Below are 21,752 nucleotides of genomic sequence, written 5' to 3' on the forward strand. Positions count from 1 at the left end.
TAACGATTAATGTACAAGTTGAAAAATGTGAAAGAGTATATAAACACTTGCGATAACATCATCTACGCTTAGACAATGGTTACATCATTGTTTAGATACTTAAAATCCTCAAAATACTCATGAATAGTTTTTTATTTGAGTGAAAAACTAATAATAGTTTATAATAATTAATATAGAAGTGTGAAAAATGTATAATAAAAAAAATATAAAATCGCTCATATTGACAAGCTTACAACTTTCGTGAAAGGCTCAACTCAAAATCCGACACCATTATCCATAAACCCTAGATTTATATTTAACCGTCGATTGTCATTAATGCTCTATTTGTCTCACCGCATTTCGTTTTCCAAACCTTCTTTATGGAAAACATGATCTTTCAATAGATACAAAAAAATGAAGAGTTTGGATCATTGATATCACGTTCCGATGTTTAAGCTTTGAGTCTTATTGACAAGGTTCTGACTTTTGAGAAAGGCTCCACAATCTTGAAAAATAAGCTCCCTTTATACTGCATATCCTTGAACATCTGATATTTTGTAGTAATGTACTAATGTTTTGTCATTAGGCTCTTATTTTGTTGTTATAATACTTGAACGACAAATGTGTTTTTATATTTTGAAGTAATATTTATGTGACAATGTGTCATGTATATTTTTTTTTTAAATTCAAGTACAATATTCATTTCATAAAGGGAACATGTATAATCAGAGGAAAAGGTGCTAACAATGGGCCTCGATAAAAACCTTTTGGAGATTCCGACCCTATCGAAGGGAAAAAGAGTGTCCCACACCAACAAACCTAATAAATAATACTATCCTCTAAAATAAGGTCGGAAATTACATTAGGAGGTTCCTCAAACCAAGAATTTGGATGATCCAAAATTAAACTAAGTCTAGCTAAATGATGAGCCACCGTATTAGCATATCTCCGAACAAGGGTAGCTTTCCAATGTTGGAAAGGTTGTAGAAGCAATCGTGTGTCTTCCATCAAATGACCAAATGGCCCAAGATTAGTAGCCATATTATTTTGGATTGCAGCTATCACCAATACAACATCTCCTTCCAATATTACATTTGCCGACTACCATTGATGTGCAAATAAAGCAGCTTCACGAGCAGTAGTAGCCTCTACAAGCATAAGCAAGGTAATTCTTTCCAATGTCAATGTCGTGGCTGCAACAAAACCCCCAGCCGCATTCTAGATAAGCACCTTAATGCCTCCCACCGCCTCATGTTCATCCCACACACTATCAAAGTTACATTTAATCCATCCGTCCTCCGGCTTCCTCTATTTCTGCACATTGTCGGCCTTGTTCTTCGGTGGCACCTCATTCCACTTCTTAAATTCCAATAGCCAAGTGTGAGATTGAAGTTGGATTTCCTGTGATGGCAACATCGAGCCCTTCCAAAGAAGGTTATTACAAGCTTTTCCAAATATTCCAAAGTAGAACAAACACCAAATCAAAACTTTCCCTTGATAGAGAGGAAGCTAAACGAGCCAACCAGTCTTGTAACCTATCATCGCTGTTCTGCATAGTTTGCAATCTTAAGGGGCTAGAGAACCATGTCATCATAGCTCGAGGGCAATGCAATAAGGCTTGCTCAATCGTTTCACGTTCATTGTCATAGAAGAGACAACAATCATCCGTAAGCACCTTTCTTGTCTTTAAATTGTCTCTAGACCGCAATGCATTCAAACAACCCCGTCAAATACAAATTTTTACTTTACCTGGTACCTAAGTACACCATAAAGCCTTCCAAAAAAATTTGATCTTCGCTGTTATCGGCGATGAAAAAGGTTCATCACCACAAATTTCACTACAAGTCCGATCATTGAAATATGCATTCTTCGTTGTAAAATTTTGTTTAGGTTCTTTAATCCATATCAATTCATTAGGAGGATTAAAAAGACTCTAAGGAATGCTCAATATAAGGTTGGCCTCTTCTTCAAAGAACATATGATTGACCAAATGCATATTCCAACGAACACAATCTGACTCAACCATAAAAGACCTCACAATAAGGCTAGGATGTTCTCTTATAAATATAGGACTAAGCACCTTTGCATAATTATCTCGCGGCAACCAGTTATCAGTCCAAATTTTAATATTCAAACCATCTCCCACCTTCTATCGAGCTCCACGCTGATCAACACTCTAGTTGCCACCATACTTTTCCAACAATAGGAAGAATTTGGCTTAACCGTAGCTTGTAGAAATTCAGTTGTAGGAAAATAATGACCCTTAAATACTTGGGCAACAAGAGAGTATGGTTGATGGATAATGCGCCACCCTTGGTTAACAAGTAAAGTTAGGTTAAAGGCATACAAATCTTTAAAACCTAACCCGCCCTCACTTTTAGGCTTACACATCTTACGCCAACTCACCCAATGGATATGGCGTTCACCAATTTCTTTACCCCACCAAAACCGTGCAACCATTTGATTTAACTCATCAGAGAATGTCTTCGGAAGCAAAAAGGTCTGCATTGTATAGAGGGACTGTTTGGGCCACAATTTTAATTAAAATTTCTTTTCCAGCACTACTAAGGAGACACCCATGCCATCATTTTAGTTTTTATTAAAGCCAATCTTTGATATATGCAAACGTAGTCTTCTTGGATTTACCAACGAAAACCAGCAACCCAAGATAACGGTAATGGTAATCCACCCGTGTCATACCAAGGCAATCGACAAGAAATTGAGCATATATTTCAGTCACATTCTCACTAAACGCCACATAGCTTTTGGAAAGATTAATCGCTTGCCCCAAAGCTAATTCATAAGTTCTCAACAGTTCCTTCAGTTCACAACATTCCTGCAAAGTACTTCTGGAAAAAATAAAGTTATCATCTAGTACTGTGAAGACTAGATGATGTATACTAGGTGCACCATTACAGATCTGTATCCCTTATATCTGTCCTTAAGCCTCCCACACATCCAATAAAGCTGAAAAGCCTTATGTACAAATCACAAACAAGAACGGGGACATCGGGTCTCCTTGCCAAATACCCTTTTTAGGTTGTACGAAGCCCACAGGTACCCCCATTGAGCTTGAATGAATAAGAAACTGCAGTGACACACATCATAATCTAATTAATCCATTCCTCGGTGAAACCCAATCTTCTCATCATTTGTTCTAAGAAACTCCATTCGATGCGATCGTAAGCTTATTGAGGTCCAATTTCAGTGCCATCACACCATTCCATCCACTATTCTTCTTTTTCATATAGTGAGCAATTTCCTATGCAACCAAGCAATTGTAGTGAAATCCTGCAAATGAAGCAAAAGCAGATCTCATAGAAAGTACATAATGGAAATGTGCAACCACATGTAAGTATCATGTAGAGCAATGCCTAGCCTAGAATTTGCCAAGACTAGTCCATTGAGTCCTCCTAAATTAATCTTCCGGCAATAAAAGCACTTTGATAAGGAGAAATGATGTCCGATAAAATAAGCTTTAATCTATTCGTAAGCACTTTAAAACATATTTTGTATATCACATTACACAAACTAATTGTCCGAATATGAGTCATGGAAGTTGTGTCTACTTTCTTGGGTATAAGAGTGACATGCGTAAAATTAACTTTCTGAAGCATATTTCCGAACGAAAGAAGATAGCATACCCCTTCACAAATATCATGGCCAATAGTTTCCCAATGTTTATAATAAAATCCAAAAGTCATTCTGTCCGATATGGGCGCCTTGGTAAGGTGCATTTGGAAAATAGCATACTTAGGGGGGTGTATTCAATTGAGATTTTAAGGGATTTTAATTCTTTTAATGAATCTAGGGGTATTCAATCAGGATTTTAAGGGATTCTCTGAAATTCTAGGTGTATTCAATTAGAATTTTAAAATAGTTTATTAAAATCCTTAGAAATCCAGGTGTATTCAATTAAGATTTTAAAGAAGTTTATAACATTCCAGGTGTATTCAATTAGAAATTGATTTTAAAGAATTTGAGAAAGTTGAGGAATTAGAGGGAATTGGAGAGATTTCATAGTGTATTTTAAGTATCCACAAATCTCACATCTTCCCATGAGATTTCGAGGGAATTGAATCAAAATTTTATATGGAATCTCTACAAATCAATTAAACTCCATAAAAATCCATGGATTTATAAATCCATTAAAATCTCTCACATTCTCAATTGAATACACCCCTCTTAATTTCTTCATCAGAAAACGGCAACAAAAGGTTCTGGTTCACCTCTGTCGTGACCTTAGATGCAATCGCGTTTAGAATTTCAGTAGTTTTAGTTGCACTCGAGGAGTCAAATAATGTTGTAAAATACTTCACAAATATTGATTCCATTCCAACCCTGCTTTCATGTCACCGTCCTGCTCCATTAAATAATCCATGAAACCCATTCCGTCTTTGTCTTCTAGTTCTTTCTGATAAAAATACCTGGTATTTTGCTCCCCAAGACGCAGCCAATTCTCTTTAGATCGTTGACGCCGTAATGCTTCTTCTTATGCAAGCAGTAGTGAATGGTTTACCAAATAAAGATTGTAACTTATCTTCCGTTGTCACTATTTCACTAGGAATTGAACGTTCAGTGCTCTTCACCCATTTTAATAGATGAACCATCATAGCCTTGATCTTCTCTGTTACTTGATACATAGGGGAACCAATGCAATTTGTAGACCATCTAGCTTGTACTGCTGTTTCACAGCCATCTAGAAATGACCAGCCCTTTTTTATAATGAAAACTCTTCTTAAATCTTACTCTCTTCTTGATTTTCCACTCCAGCAAATTCTAAATATGATCTGAAGACGTAGGCTTTATGTGGACAACCTTGAAACCCGGAAACAGGTTAATCCATTTTTGTGTGGTAAGTGCTCTATCTAAGCGAACCTTAATAGCACCGCCCCTCATCATTACCCAACCTATTGCCATCAAAATCCATGTTTTGTAGTTCACAACTCAAAATTACATTATGAAACCTTCCATTTGCTACTCACTTCACACATCACCACCTCCTTATTCGATGGCTTGTAAAACTTCATTAAAGTCCCCCATACAACACCATGGTAATGTCGAATTTACTTTGAGACGTTGAAGCAACTCCCAAGATTTGTATCGTTTAGATTCAAGTGGAAAGTCATAAAAGAAAGTAGGTCTCTAGTGAATAGCATCTCCCACCCCACCCACCTCAAAATCAATATGATTCGAAGAATAAAATTGAAGGGAAAACTGGGCTTCCTCTTTCTACATAGCACACAGACCACTAAAACGACCTGAACTCGATACTTTAAACACACAATCAAATTGTAACTATGATTTTAGCTTCTCCATATGCTCTTTGGAGTTTTTTGTTTCACATAGAAAAATCACCATGGGATCTTTATAAAGAACGAGTCTCTTAAGTGCTCAAATTGCATAGAGGTTCCCTAGCCCTCGGCAATTCCAACTAATAGAACTCATTGCATTTGGCGGGGTTGAACCTCGCAGCCACCGCTGTTGCAAAATTCATTGATCATTTTCTCTAACCATACGTTTCCCCAATTCATGAGGGACAAAAAGGCCATGGTTCTGCCTCTTGCTTCCCATATTACATCTCGAACGCCGTTTAAAGTTTTTACTAGCTAAATATCCATGTCCAAAAATGAATGGATCTAGATTGAAATGATCAGATCTCACCGAAAGTGTATTCTCAACCTGATGATTATAAATTTCCTTCCTTAAGTCCCTACCAACATCACCTCTTGAAAGCCAAAGACTGTCATCCTGAGGTGGAATACCTTGCTCAATATTGACCTCTTGTCTTGCATTCAACTTTGGAATCTCATTACCAAACAAAAGCAAAGGCTGACGTAGACTCGATAATGGCTGCCATGACAATTGGTTAAGATCCCTCCAAACCTCTTACGAAGTCGACAGCAATTGGTGCCTCATATGGCAAGATTGCAATAGAATTAGTCGCCAACTTATCTTCCATAACTGCTTCATTAAGATCAGGAATAAGGTTCTGTGAATGCATATGCTTGTTCAAACCTATACCAACATCAGCCATACCACCATTTCTCGACTCTTGTACTTTGGAATATGGTCTTTCCTTATTCCCCCCACCAAACTCGTCCTCAACCCCCACATCTTCCTCTATAACTTCATCCATGTCATACATGATTAGCGCTTTCATAGACCAACCACCATTAGGTCCCAGCCCAAACTGTTTACCGACGAGATTTCTATTGTCCTTCCTTAACACATCATCCTGAAACCACCTCCCATATGGTTTGGCATAGTCATCATCCTGTGTTCCTTGATACTTCAAACACTGATCCTCCACATAATCCATCATGCCATACAGGAAGCAAGTGAGTGCCCATTTTTTGTATCAAATATCAACATTCAATGTCCGACCTTCCAACTGCAGTGCCACATAGCGCCTCAGAGGCTTTCCTATATCCAGTTGAACCCTAATCCTGAGAATGCTTCCAAATTGTTCTTCTTTTCTACTTTGATCAGTGAGAACATAATCCCCTAAATGGTTACCCAAAAACTTTCCAATCTGCCATGTCATGTAACAAAACGGTAAACCTTTAACTTGAATCCATAATTCCTAATGAACCAGTGGAACCCTAGTTTGACTGGTCATGTTTTTTGCCTCTTCAATAACCAAAAGGAACTGTTTATTAAAAAGCCATCCCCCATCCCGCGCAAGATGGTAGTTTGCTCATATGTTGAGTTGAATCCGAAAGCAAAATGTTCGTCTTCAAGATCAAATATAAGAACACTCGCTTTAAGGTGCCATTATTCCTCATTTGTCGCTTAAAGCTCTCTTTGTTTACTGGTTTAAAGGAAAGAACTTTGCCCCACCAGAAACAGCTTTGAAGATTTTAGAGACTTGACATTATGTTTGTCAACCACGATGACTTTCTGTTCCTCCTCTGTAATACCAAACTGTCCCAAGAACTTTGAGACTATTTCTTCTATTGTCGTCAGTCCTTTTGTAAACCAAAACCAACCCCACATGCACACTTTGAAACACATTGTTGAAAATTTTAGGACTCTCCCCTACACCATTAGACAACGAGAACTCACCTAGCCCCCATGCCTGCCTTCTCGTCGAGAAGAGCAGCTAAATCACCGAAAACCTAGATTTTCTTATCTTTGTTGCCATCGCTCTCCAAGGGTTTGTGAAAAAACCTAGAAGGCCTCATTTTCCCCACCCTGCCTATTAATTGTGTTATGTATTTAGTATTAAGTTTTTCATTTAATTCTTTATTGGTTTAAAATATGTTTTCTTTATTGGTTTGTGAAAAAACCCTAAATTGTTTTTTAATTTAACATAACAAAAATACATGTTCCTAACGAATTAAATTATCACAACCAAAACCCCCTTAGATTATTTAATTTGATCACAAATTAACTGATGCATTTGTTAAAAAAAATAAAATTAAATAAAATTAAAAATAACGAAAATGTTCTTAAATTACTTTATCCTTATTCCCAATCTCTGTATTTTAAATTAGGTTTTTTAATAATAAAAAATAATTTAAATCATAGAATAAAAAAGTAGATTACTTGGTGGTGAGGGCATTTCTTTTCAATCTATTATGTCCCATGTTCAAATCCTCTTCACCCTTTAGTGTAGATTAGGATACTATTATTATTGTAATAAAAATGATAATTTGAATAGAGTTGTGTTATTAATGTGCTATGATTGCCATTAGAATTTTAGTCTAGTGTATTTCTTCTTCACTTCTAAGTGAGAGGTTTCAAATATGAGTCCATTATTGATGAGTTCGATACCTAATTTTATGATTATGTGACTTAACCTAAATCTACATCAGATGTCGTTACATTAAAAAGATATTTAAGGAATAAGCTTCTCTATTTTGTTATTCATTAACATGATGACCCTTCTGTTTATACCCATATAAAATGAAAAATTTGTATATTCGCGTAGAGTAATGTAAGGAGGACACCACATATTTATATCACATTGGTATACCATCCCATGTTGCAGTATGTGATGCATGTAACATCTAATGAGATAAATTTATTAATTGACGTAATATGTGTGCGACCGTGATTTTCTACGGCCGAAGTAAGACAGATTAGAGTACACTTACCTTAAAAATTCAGTCATGGACTCAACAACCTCCATAATGGAACTGGCTAAACGAATCAATGATGCCACCATCATCTTGTTCTGGAATCAATGGTGAAGTCCGTCTACTTTACTGAGATAGACCATGTTCCACAAGATTCAAGGACCTAATCTAGTAAGGAATCAGCAGGTTTCATATAGTATAATCTCAGAGTGTTTCTAATCTAAGGATTGGTGTATGCCAGAAAAAATCACACTCCTAAAAAGATGCAATATCTACTTCCCATATATCATCATGGATTCTCCCGATTTAATATGGATTCACTATCCTAAAGGTCATCTTCTTGACTAGTATAAATACACCCTTCTAGGGTTCATTTATGGTAACACAATCTCTACACACTTATTCTCTTACCAACTACTAGGACCTAGGGTCATAATATTTCTTACTAACTTAACAGTCGGAGAGCCTTTGATCGGCACAGCCTCCCTCCCCCGGCTTACTCACAGTTTTATGTTCTTTTACACGTAAACGGATTTGAGCATCTATGTTACTCACGGTGCTTCGCGAATTTGGTTCCAACAATTGGTGTTGTTGTTAAGAGTTGAACTCAAGAACATCTCAACCAGATCATTCTACTGCTTCTATGACTGTGATGGCAACCACACGATGTAATTATGCCAATGAAGATTCCCTACCTATAGACAGAATTTGGGAGAGAACTACAGATTTATGGGACTGTTGACAAACAACAAAGGCATTCGCAAAATAGAGAACACGCAAGGTTCTCTAAACTCAAATGGTGCGTGAAAGCCCTAAAGGAGGCCATCTCTAACTTTATAAGATCTTATGCAGAGGCAACTCCAATCTACACCCAGCAAGAACCACTGATCTAAACTCAAAAGCAAGATGCCAACGCTGTACTCCTAAGGCTTCGCGAAAGAAACCCTGGAAAACTCTATACTCAGCACCAACTACATTTATAGAGAACAAGAATACTTAGGAAAGACCTGCAAAGAAAAAAAAATAACATGCAAGAAGCTGCAGATGATGGCGACTATTAACAAACCACTCCTAATCGACTCCAATATCTTCATGTTCTCTTATTGAGATTTGGAAAATGTACATTCACCCCACGATGACACCCTCATCATCAAGGTCTAAATCTCTAATTCCATGGATAACCATATTTTGGTGCATAAAAGGTTCGACGTCAAAATTCTTTTCAAGGACGTAGTGGAGAGGATAAGGGATCTGGACAACATTAAGAAGAGTACGAGTACTTCTATCCATGACCAACGTACTAAGCTAAGTATGCTTTGAGACACCATATGTTAAACAGATCTGAAGAAGGCATCCAGACAAGGAAATCCTCATGAGAAGTTTTATTCCAACGGGGTTCTGATACACGAAAATGCCTTGGCCAAGTTATCTAAAAGTAGTCTAATTAGGAATGCTCAAATTTCATGTATAAGGTTTGACAAAACAATTCCAAAAGTGTTTCCGACCCACATCTAGATGACTAAATGCTTAACAAACTTTCATTTAAGATTCATTGAGGATGGATTAGTAATCCGAACTAAGAAGGAAATTGCTTCTTCAATTACACATTGCAACATCTAAAATAATCAGACTTGGAATGGGGCAAGATGAATGAGCAAAACAACACATTGAAGAAGAAACGTTTAATCAAAGCTAAACTCTGGAGGTTATTCCAGGTAAGATTTCTAATTTTTATCCTAAGTCTGACAAATATGTTATAAGTATAGAGTAAAGGATTTTCCATAGGCATTAGACCGAGTGTCAAAGTAAGGCGATGCTCCAATAGTCACAATGGGAATCCTTATGAATGCCAAGTTTAGGATGTAATGTTTTTCTGAATCAATGTTACATAGAGGGCTTGTGATCTCTGTTTGGGCTTATAAGCTTGCTTATGTTCTATTCTATTGTTGATCACTTCAAAGTTGGATTATTTTAAAGGCATTTGTTGGATTGCCAGATTATTGTATAATTTGGAGTAAAGGGTTAAATGAATATTTTTTTTCAAACAGGGTAAATGACAAATGAAACTGCAAGTGTTTATAACACATAAAATACATGTTTATTATTAAAGTCCCATGAACAGGGCAAAAAAAGTACAAGTATATTTGGGGGGGGGGGGGGACAACCAATCAACCCTAGCATGCAAACTTTATTATGAAGACTATGAAGCAAATTTGATGAGATTTAGTGATCGCCATAAGACTCTCGTGAGAAAAGGCAAAGAAGGCTCCAATGAAGAAAAACCATCCAAGAATCTCAATGCCTTCTTGAAGTTGAACCTATATGCAAAGACTGCGATGAGGATGTCGCATATGGGGGGCGAGGGATGCATGTTATAGCACCTGTTGCATAAAGCAATGGTGGCTATTATAAGATTATTATTTATCTTTGTCTTATCTAAATTTGCTTGAAAAAAAAAACAGATATTCTTAATGTGGGTTTCTTGGTTGAAAATCCTAATCATTGAAGGCTCAAGGAGAAAACTGAGTTTAAAAGGTAAGGTATGATGCGAACGAGGAGGTTCCATGGCACAAATGATAGAATGAGGATGTTTTGACAAATGTAGCTGCAATGGAGTTATTTAAAGGTAAGGTACCAGGAGATCTAACCATAAAACCTGAAAAGTTTCGACCTAGAGATTCGTGTGTTTGAAGAATGAAGATTGTTCAGTTATATGGAGAGTTGCTCCTTGTATAATGTGCACAAGAAACATGACGACTTTCATCATTGTTGTCTCTCCTTACAATATTCGAGATCACACAGATGAATCTGTAATGTCAAAAGATTTACAAGAAACAAAGTTAAGATGCCACGAGTCTAAAATAAAAAAAAAAGGCACGTACTATGACTTACTCTGTAAGGCATGGTCTCTATGTAACTACATATCCTCAAGGGGAACAAATCATTTATTATAGCAAAGGCAATTGTGGGACTATGATTTTCTATGGCTGAAGCAAGACGATCGGAGAATGCCTACCTCCAAGGTCCACTCATGGACTCAATAGCCTTCATAGCGAAGCTGACTAAACAAATTCAGAATCAATGGGCGAAGTTCATTAGCTTCGTTGAGATGGACCATTCTTATTCAATAAGATTCAGGAACCTAATCCAGCAATAAATCAACAGGTTTCTTATAATCTTATAGTCCTTACAATCTTGGAGTCCTTACAATCTAAGGATTGGCGTGCATCGCAAGTAATCATACTTCTTAGAGGATGCACTATCTACTTCCTATATATCCTCATGGATTCTCTTGGTTTAATAGATTCTACTATCCGAAAAGGTCATTTCCTCGGCTAGTGTACACATTTCTATAACTCATCTCTAGTAACAAAATCTCTGCACACTTATTCTTTTGCCCACTACTTGAGTCTTAATATTGCTTACTAACTTGACCGTCGAAGCCTTTGATTGGCACACCCCCTGGGTCTTAAGCTTACTCATAGTTGTTTGTTCTTTTATAGATAAACGAATTCGAGCATCTCTGTCACTCATGGTAGTGCACAAATTTGATTCCAACAATATGTATATTTAACTTACCACATCAATATTACATTAAGGGTAAATCACATTTTATCCCCTTATGTTTGGGTGCAATTGTAACCTCATATAACATCTTTAAAACATTTTAATCTCATACACAAACATATATTTAATTACAATTTCATACATCTGTTAGTCAAGCCATCAATTTGACCGTTAAGTAATGATGTAGTAACTATGGGTCCCACCTTTTGCTGATATGGCATTCAATAATATGCCACGAACAAAATAAAAAATAAATTTCAAAATAAATGTTAATCTCATAATAGTGGGCCCCACCCCTACCCCTATACTCATCTTCAACCTTCTCATCTTTCAACACCACCCCCTGTCACACCTCCATATCCTTCTCTACCGTTGAGCCATCACCAAGCCACCCAACCCTCTTGATCGTCTCAGAGGAAAATGGAATCCAAGTTGGGAGAGTGACTCCAAAAACCAATTACATCCATGTGCGTGCACTTTAATGCAAAAAATGAACAAAACATAATCCTAAACTTTTTGAGCTCATATGTTGTTTTTGATCTCCAATACGTTCAATTTCACCACAAAACAAGCCAACTGTTCCACCACGGACAATTCGGACAAACATTAAATACTCAAGCATAACAAACATTCAAAAACAACAAATGGGTGTTCATAATTTCAATTAGGAACACCAAAAAACAAAGAAAATAATGAATTAAATTCAGAAAAAGTTTGTACTCACGTATCCTTGATCTTGAACCAAGTCTCAGCCCATTGCTTATGAGTAGCACCCAAATCCCCCTTGCAAGAACACCCCAAGTCAATTGTTGAACCCCAAATTGGCTTGTTTGTATCCCACTCCCCCACCACCTACACCAAGGTCTGCTCCAATTCCCTTCCTCTTTTTTTACGTTTCTTAAATTCCCAATCGATTTTAGTTTTTTTTTTTAATTTTAATATTTATTGCAATTAGGTAGATACATAGAGTAGCAGAAAACCCAATAAGTTTATCGGATTTTGCTATTTGGATAAATTTTTAAGAAGAAAAGAGGATCTAAAATGTAAAGTTTGGATCTTTGTGTCCTTCTCGGTCTTCTCCTCACCTTTGCCTTCTTCGACATCTTCTTGCTCTTCTCCTTGCTATTATTTGGCTTCACATTCATGGTCTTGTCTATCTTAGAGCTTGTCTGGGTCATGTTTTTCATCTTCGTAGTTGGCAACGGACGGCGGAAATGAATTGGGAAATTGTGTGTCTCCTTGAACATTATTGTCTTCCGCGTAAGCCATGAGGTCGTGGACGAGTCAAACTCTATTTTCCTGCGAGTCAACCAAGAGGGTTGGGAGGGTTGATGACAACTCGGCGACGGTAGGGAGGAGATGGTGGTGTGGTTGCGGCTGGGGTTGGGGTTGGGGTTAGGGGAGAGGTTAACGGAAAAGAATGGTTGAAGATGAGTATAGTGGTAGGGGGTAGGGCCACTATTCTTGGATTAACATTTTGTTTGTCCTATGTGGTGGAAAAGGGATCCTCTCCGGATTCCTTCCGCCTAATCCACCAAGTCCGGGGATCCGGACTGTTGAAATTTGATCCAATGGATATAAATGGGGGCCCACTTTAAAAGTTATAATAACTTTGGCAGTTTGATCAAATTTCAACGGCCCGGATCCCCGAACTTAGTGGATTAAGAGGAAGGGATCCGAAGAGAATCTCTTTCCCTATGTGGCATATTGATTGCCACATCAATAAAAGAGTGGGACCCACAATTGCCACACCATCACTTAACAGTCAAATTGACGGTTTGACTAACATATGTATGGAATTGCAATTAAGTATAAGTTTGTATATGAGATTGAAATATTTTAAAAATGTTGTCTGAAGTTGCAATTGCATTTAAACCTGAAGAGATAAAATGTAATTTACTTGACATTAAAATATAGAACAAAAATATAATCTCTAAGTTCATAAAAAAAATAAATAAATAAAAAAGAGTAAATTACACAAAACTACCTCAACTATGAGTCGAACCGCAATGTCATACATCATGTTTTAAAAATTACAATGTCATACCTCCGTCAATTTTTCTGTCAATTTCTCTTTTAAATTGTAAGATCCCACATCGCCCATAGAAAAGGAGGTGATGTGCCTTATCTGTACATGCACACCTCCCTATATTAAGACGCGTTTTGGGTGTAAGCCCAAGAACAAATCCATGAGAGCATGGCCCAAAGCAAACAATATCTTACTATGTGAACTGAGATGTGACATAAATGTTGATGTGGCTTGAGAAGGAGCCCATTCCCTAATCCAACTAGATTAAAAAAATTTAAAAATTATTTAAACATTTTTATAAATTTAAAAAAGTGGGACCCACCCTTACAAACTCATCCCCCTCACCTTCTTCCCCAACCTACTCGTCCCCCCACCTCCCTCCTTCACCACCAAAACCATAACCACTCCCCCACCGCCGCCGTCCTCCCCTCCTTCATCTCCGCCACCAAGTTATCATCAACCCACCCAAGTTAAATTATTAAAAAGAGGCACCTCCTTCTTCTCAAGCAAGCAGCTGCACACGTCAATTCCGTCAAGGACCTTCGTGAGCACCACCCCAAAAACCGTCACTTGCAATCTGAAACCGTTTGTAGGATTTGGGTATTTCAAGGACCTTCTCGAGGCTTGTGGAAGGTGAGGACGGGCAGAGGAAGAATATAAAATTCAACGATGGCAAGAAGAGGCAGAATTCGAGTTGGGATCCCGGACTCGAAAAACTAATTCCGTTTAAGAAAATCTAGGCAAAAATCCACATTTGAAAATCCCCAAATTGAAATGCATATTATTGCAATCAATGGTAAATCCCATTTAACCAAAACCATTTGTTTTTTTCAAAATCAGAAACCAATTTCAAAGCTATCCTTTTGAAAGTAGAGAACTTTGGGAATTGAGATGCCTATAAAAAGGCCCATGTTGCGGTGGAGCGGCACCTATTCCAAGGTTGCTAGAGAAGAGAAGGAGCGCCATTGGGAGGGAGGTGGAGATGGGATCTGGTTTTGGAGTGAAGGGAGGAAGGGTGGGGGGAGACGGGTGGGATAGGAAGAAGGTGAGGGTTTGTAGAGGTGAGTCTCACATTTTTTATAAAAATATTTAAATAATTGTATTTTTTATTTTTTTAATATTTAATTAATTTTGTAATCTAGTTGAATTAAGAAATGAGTTCCGCATCAAGCCACGTTAACATTTAACAGAAAAATTGACGGATGTATAACATTATAACAAATTCATAAGATGAGGTATGATATTATAATTTTTAAAACATAAAATATAAGATTATGGTTCGATCTATAATTAAAGTAATTTTGTATAATTTATCTAAAAACTACCGAGTAAACCTCGTGCCAAGGTTTTAGTCATAAAGTCGCCATCAGACACAAAAGCCGACATCATGTCGACGCAAAGACAGCGCTGTGTGAAGCCCTGTAAGTCGTAACGCATGCACTGCCGAGAAACGAATAAGAAATTTACAACCACGTGGGCTATTAAACGAGTGACCATGACCATGACGTCCAAGTCTCGAGCCCCACCTGTTTAATTTGCGCACGCGTTTCTCATGCCGTTTTTCCCTCTTGTGCGCGCCTGTCATTTTGTCAAAACACATAACCCAATATTTAATCAATCCACCTCTACAAGTGCTACTTTAATCTGCCCTGCCCAATCAAATATTTCAATATATGAACACCCCCCTCCCTAGCTTCCTTCCTTATTCATTTCCTCTCTACCCCTCCCTCTCTCTCTCTCTCTCTCTCTCTCTCTCTCTCTCTCAAAATATGACTACTTTGGAGTCCTTGTGCAGCACCTTCTCCCTCGTCTTCTTCTCCTTCACATCCCTGTTTTCATTGTTTTCGTTGCTGATATTCATCATTAGGCTTCGGCCGTGGTGCAACTGCCACGTCTGTCGAAGCTTTCTGACCTCGAGCTGGTTAGGAAGCTTCGACAATCTCTGCGACTGGTACACTCACCTTCTCAGAAAGTCGCCCACCGGAACCATCCAGGTACACGTCCTCGGCAACATCATCACCGCCAATCCAGAAAACGTCGAGCACATAATCAAAACCAACTTCCATAACTACCCAAAAGGCAAGCTATTCACCACCATCCTCGGCGATCTTTTGGGCCGCGGAATCTTCAACGTCGACGGTGATGCGTGGCGGTTCCAGCGTAAGATGGCGAGTTTGGAGCTAGGCAGCGTCTCCGTCCGCTCCTACGCGCACGAGATCGTGAGTACTGAAATCCAATCCAGACTAATTCCCCTATTTGCCTCGGTTGCCGGTAGCGAAGGCGAAAACGGCGTCTTTGACTTGCAGGACCTCTTTCGACGGTTTTCTTTCGACAACATCTGCAAATTCTCTTTCGGATTGGACCCAGAATGTCTCCAGCTGTCCCTTCCGATATCCGACTTCGCGGTCGCCTTTGATTTGGCGTCAAAGCTCTCCGCGGAGCGGGCAATGACGTCTTCGCCGATCGTGTGGAAGATAAAGAGATTTTTCAACCTGGGGTCGGAGAGGCAGCTGAAGGAGGCCGTTAACATGGTGGACAACTTGGCGAAGACCATGATCGAACAGCGTCGTGAAATGGGTACTTTTTTGACGCAGAAGGACCTTCTCTCTCGATTCATGGCCAACATTGACGACGATCAGTACCTCAGAGACATTGTTGTGAGCTTTCTGTTGGCGGGCCGTGACACCATCTCTTCCGGGTTGACCAGCTTGTTTTATTTACTGGCGAAGCACCCGGAAGTGAAGCGGGAGATCCGGGAGGAATTGGATCACGTTATGGGTCCGACCAGAGAGGGGCTTGCGACTGCGAGCTTTGATCAAATGCGGGAATTACACTACTTGCATGCGGTGCTTTATGAGACAATGAGGTTGTACCCGCCAGTACAATTCGATTCCAAGTTTTGTCAGGAGGATGATGTATTACCCGATGGTACTTTTGTACGGCGCGGGACTAGAGTTACGTACCATCAGTACGCAATGGGCCGGATGGAGAGCATTTGGGGTTCCGATTGTCTCGATTTCAAGCCCGATAGGTGGATGAAGAAGGGGGTTTTTTCTCCCGAGAGCCCATACAAGTATCCAATTTTTCAGGGCGGGGAGAGGGTTTGTTTGGGGAAGGAATTAGCGCTGATGGAAATGAAATGTGTCGCGGTCGCACTTGTTAGGAGGTTTGATATTCAGGTTCTGGATCCTGAACGGAGACCGCAGTTTGTCCCCGGCCTCACTGCCACCGTGAGGGGCGGCCTGCCGATTCGGATTAAAGAAAGGGAAGGCTGATGAGCAGATAAACATTTGGAAGACTTTAGATGCCGTCTTTAGCTATGAATATTCTTTGACTGAAACCTTGTTGGTTTTTAATTTTTGGGTAAAGTACAAAAAACTACCTCAACTATTGGTATCACAACACTTTCATACCTTATCTTTTAAAATTGACAATGTCATACCTTATCTTTAGAATTTAGTCCAATGTTATACCTTCCGTTACTTGGCCGTTTGCTTTTCAGTTAAATGATAATATTGGCACAAATTCGTAAGATGAGGTATGACATTGTCAATTTTAAAAGATGAGGTATGAAAGTGTCGTGATACCAATAGTTGAGGTAGTTTTTTGTATTTTACCCTTAATTTTTTATTGAAATTCTTGAAATTAATATGATAGTTTATTTTTATTTACTAATTTTTTTAATTAAAAAATAAAATTTATAGTTGTTTATATTAATAAAATTTTAAATAAAAAATTATAATTTGTGGGATTAAAAATATTAAAATATAAATATACTATTGTGTGTGTGTATATATATATAAACATGGGTACATTCTTCAAAATCACAAAAAAAAAAAAAGGTATTAGGCTTAATAACATTAGTAAATTTCTTCGATTAAACTTAACATGGATACATTCTCAAAAAAGAATGTACTCATATACGTTTAAAAATGGATTAGAAGAAAATTTAATAGATTCTATATATATAAAAAAAGGGTACATTTTATATATAACAAATTGGTATATTTAAGAATAAGTAAAATTTAAGATTAAAAATCTGAAAAAAAAAATTACATGAATGGGTACATCTAAGATTACAAAATTGAAAACATTAAAAAAAAAAAAAGCTAACGGGTACAAACTTATTCTAATTGTTTTATTTATTTTAGAAATGTTTTGAATTGAAAATTAGTTAGGAGTTTAATAAAGGTGTGAGTATTAAAATTCTAAATCAATTATTTTATTTTTTAAAATTATGTAACTGACATGTAAATTCATTATTACATTAAAGTTAGGGACTTGAATCAAAATTTGAAAACTAATAAGGTTTCAGTCAATGAACATTAGTAACTAAGGACCGGATACTAATTTTTCCTAAGCATTTGGTGGTTTCATGCATGCATAAATACGTACTATAGGTCTCTATAGTTTGCCTTTCAGCTGATGGGGAAGGTTAGAAGTGGTTGGCACTTGGGAGTAGAAGAAATGCTAACTTATTAGACTAACCCATAGCCATATGGTTGGATTCATGAGAAGAAGTCAAAAAATTGGTGTATATGCGGTTTAATAGGTCAAAAGGAAAAGGGGTTAATTTGTGCTTCAAATCGTCATGGTTCTCCATCACTGGGTCACTTTATCTTAATGTAAATTAGGCAAAATATCATTAGGTACTAGATATAGAGTATAATGGTACGAGGAACATGCATGAACTATATAAGTGTATGCAGGGGCTAGCTATAGTATCCTAGCCTACCAATGTATTTCCATCTATATATATAAACATTAGTCCAGTGTGTCTTTGTATATAAATGCTGTATGCAGTATACAGTTTTTCTTCGATATATGTAACCTTGGCCTATACAATGTAACCGTGGAGTACAGACTTGTACTGTACTATTACCATTTATATGTAGGATTAGGATCCAGAGTTATGCTTTTGACACACATTTTTACACATATTTTTGTAGGTTTTATTCTGTAATGTATTTCAACGATCAAACCATCTATCTTTTGTCTTACCTCAAAGATTATATCTACCAAAAATCACCAAACTCGAAACCATATGACCGTTGGATTAAATTTAGTGTTTCTTTGTAGAACTGTATTCGTCTATTTTATTCATTAAAAATAAATGTCTTAATGTGTTTGGATTTATATAATTTTTTGCAAAGAAGATCTATAAATGATGTACTAAACTGTAAATGGTTTGGATCGCTGAAATACATTACAAAGTGAGACCTACAAAATGGATGTCAAATATGTGTCAAAACCGCGTCCCAAAATCCTAAACGATATATATATTATAATTATATTGATGAATATTTGGTGATCCATATGTCTACCGATTTGAGTAATAGTAACAATATGGTATATAACAATTTTGGTTGTAGAACCTTGAAGCTTAAAATATGTTAATAGTTGTTAACTTGGTTCCATTTGTAAACAGTCTTGTAGCTCCATTGATTGAAAGGAAAACCTCTCAGCTGCTATCAATGCAACGAGAGCCATTCTTCATAGTACTACAAATTTTTGTGATCATTTTATATCACAGTTATTGACTCATTATAGAAATAAAATAAAAAGGCCACAAAATCTTGTCTGACAAACAAAATTTCGTCAATTGTTAGGGCACAGCTAGACACCATTTAAAATTTACTCAAAACATTTGCGCAACAGAAGAGAGTCGTAGGGCAAGGTGAAATTCGTCAGGCAATGTTTTGGCCCCAATAGGGAAAAAATGGTGCATATCCGTTGGCTAGATTAACTTTGCTCGATGGCCTAGTTCATCAGCCCAAGTGTTCTTGTCGTTGGGCAAAGGCCACAATAATGTGTAAAAAAAACCATCGATAAAACCTTTGCTTAGTTGCCTGACGAAATGGTTCGTCAGGCAGACCCATATCACCAAATAGGTTTGTACCTTCTTTTTTCTCTTCTTTTCTTCCTAGTTTGAAGATATATAGCAGTGATGACTCAAGCAATGAAAGCGATATTGAAAAAGATAATAAGGAAGCAAATGAGTATACCGACAATGATTGAGAGTTCACTGATGTAATATTATTATGTACTAAACAAAACATTATGTTAATTTTATCTAAGTTCAAATGCCCATTTATATTACTGTTTTAAAAAAATAACTGAAGCCTTGCCCGACGGGATCCAAAAGATTCGTCGGGTAAAGGAGTCTTGCTTGACGGAATCTTAAACAATTCCGTCGGTTAAGTCTTAAGGATTTAGGTTTAGGGTACATATTCGTAAAGCAAACTGTCCAGAATCTGTTGGGAAAGTGTTTTGGCAAATTTTACATATTCAATTCTGTTGAGGCTTTTTACAGTCGGGGAAATTAGTTTCCACAATCCAACCATCAATATAGTTGGTATATAATACGAGATTGTATATGTTAAAAATTACCAAAAACAAACATTCGGAGATTAGGGTAACAGAATGAAATCCTTCTACAGTTAGAAATGAAAAATCAATATTTAACAGTTATTTTAGTTTCAATTTTAATGATTTTTTGCAACTACACTCCTCGACCCTAGAAGAATATCATGAATGGATGCGATCATGAATTAAAAATATTTACAATACTGATTACCACAAAATATACATTACACTTAATAGTATTAACCATAGTCATTAGTGATGACATGGTTACTTAGTAATGAAGAATATAGTTAGTTGAAATGTGTTGGTAGGTTGTCATAAGGATAAGATTGGTTAGTATAGTTAGAAGGGTATTATTGTAATTAGGTTATATGGCTATATAAGGGATTGTATAGCTATCATTTCCTTAAGTTCATTTGTATACATTTTCTCTAATCAATCAATACAATCTCTTTTGTTGCTCTTTACCAATTCTTTCTCTTCCTATGTACCAATCTTCATCTTTTACAATGTAGTTAATATGGTATCAGAGCCACCAAGGCTCACGCCATGGATCTTGGTGGTTGATTTCTCTTCTATCTTTCTTCGTTGCTTTCTTTCATTTCCGCGTATTCATAGTTCTTATTTTTTTTGTTTGGTCTCTGGATTTTTTTTTTCCTTTATTACCTTCTCTGGCTGCTCAATGGTCCTTTTATTCTGGGTTTTCTTGAATCTGTTGTGAAAAGATCCAAGCATTTCCATGGAGAACAGGAATCAAGAACCTCAATTTTTCATCTGGGTTTCACCGCAAATTTTGATTGGGGCTTCGAGCTTGGACAAATTGGGCTGCTGAAGAAAGATTTCCCCGGCTTGGCCAATCGGACCTCCGTGAGCCGCCTGATTATGTCGTCGAGCCTGGCAGTGTCCATCGCTCCCTGCTCCTGCGATGTCATTCGATTGGGTTCTCAGATCCTCCCTCGAACGACTCGGATTTATGGGTTGATTTTTTTTTTGTGAAGTTGTTGCTGACTCGCAGGAATTCCAAGTTCAATCTTTTGGCTTTTGGGTGTTTGCAGACCACCACCAATGAAATATATGTCACTTATGCACTCCAGGTGTTTGACGAAATTCCCAGTTCAAAAGTTACTATGAAGGCTGCATACCCGGTTCATCAGAACTTGGTCAAACGGAGCAAACGCAGTTAGTATCGTCTAGAACTTGAAGAAAGAACCATGAAATTGCAGTTCAAGAAACGACGCCATGACGGAGCACCCTTTGGATCTCAGCACAGTAGAAGAGAGTCTTGATTTGATTAATCCGTCTTACAGTTCGTACATTGTCACCAAAACGCGTTGCGTCACCGCCTCGATTTCTTTATTGCGTGATTTCTTTCTTCTGGTGTTGTCCGATCCTGATTCTTCCGCTGTTATTGCCTCCGAGGGTTGTCGCAGAGGTGCGAAGTTGGAACGATGGAGTGGCAGTCTTCGTGAATTGCTGTTGGATGTCTCCGAAATCAGAGTGTTGGATTCTTCTGGGTTGCTCAGTGTCTTCGTGATTGTTTCAGGTGTTATTCTTTCTGCATCAAACATCGTGTGGGAGTTTCTACGATTCTGATGATTTGGTGACGACTTTCGCTGGTTTGGGTGCTGCTTGAAGATTGCGTGTTTGGTGATCTGAAACGGCGCTGTATGGTTGTTTGGAGATTTGGTGGTGCAATTTTGGTAAATCAGGTGAATTCGTTTACTGGT

General features: G+C 37.6%; 1 protein-coding gene across 1 annotated transcript; it reads left to right on the plus strand.

The window, feature by feature from the left end:
- The first annotated feature begins 15,281 nt into the window (after positions 1-15,281).
- On the plus strand, positions 15,282-17,191 carry LOC103406087 (cytochrome P450 94C1-like). Its single transcript, XM_008345104.4, has one exon. It carries the CDS (start codon positions 15,333-15,335, stop codon positions 16,932-16,934), a length of 1,602 nt encoding a protein of 533 aa, XP_008343326.1. The 5' UTR covers positions 15,282-15,332; the 3' UTR covers positions 16,935-17,191.
- Positions 17,192-21,752: the final 4,561 nt, after the last annotated feature.

Source organism: Malus domestica, chromosome 11 (genome assembly GCF_042453785.1).
Source record: "Malus domestica chromosome 11, GDT2T_hap1".
NCBI lineage: Eukaryota > Viridiplantae > Streptophyta > Magnoliopsida > Rosales > Rosaceae > Malus > Malus domestica.

Coding starts and splice junctions, on each gene's coding strand:
- LOC103406087 (XM_008345104.4), top strand. CDS start 15,333: ATGAACACCCCCCTCCCTAGCTTCCTTCCTTATTCATTTCCTCTCTAC.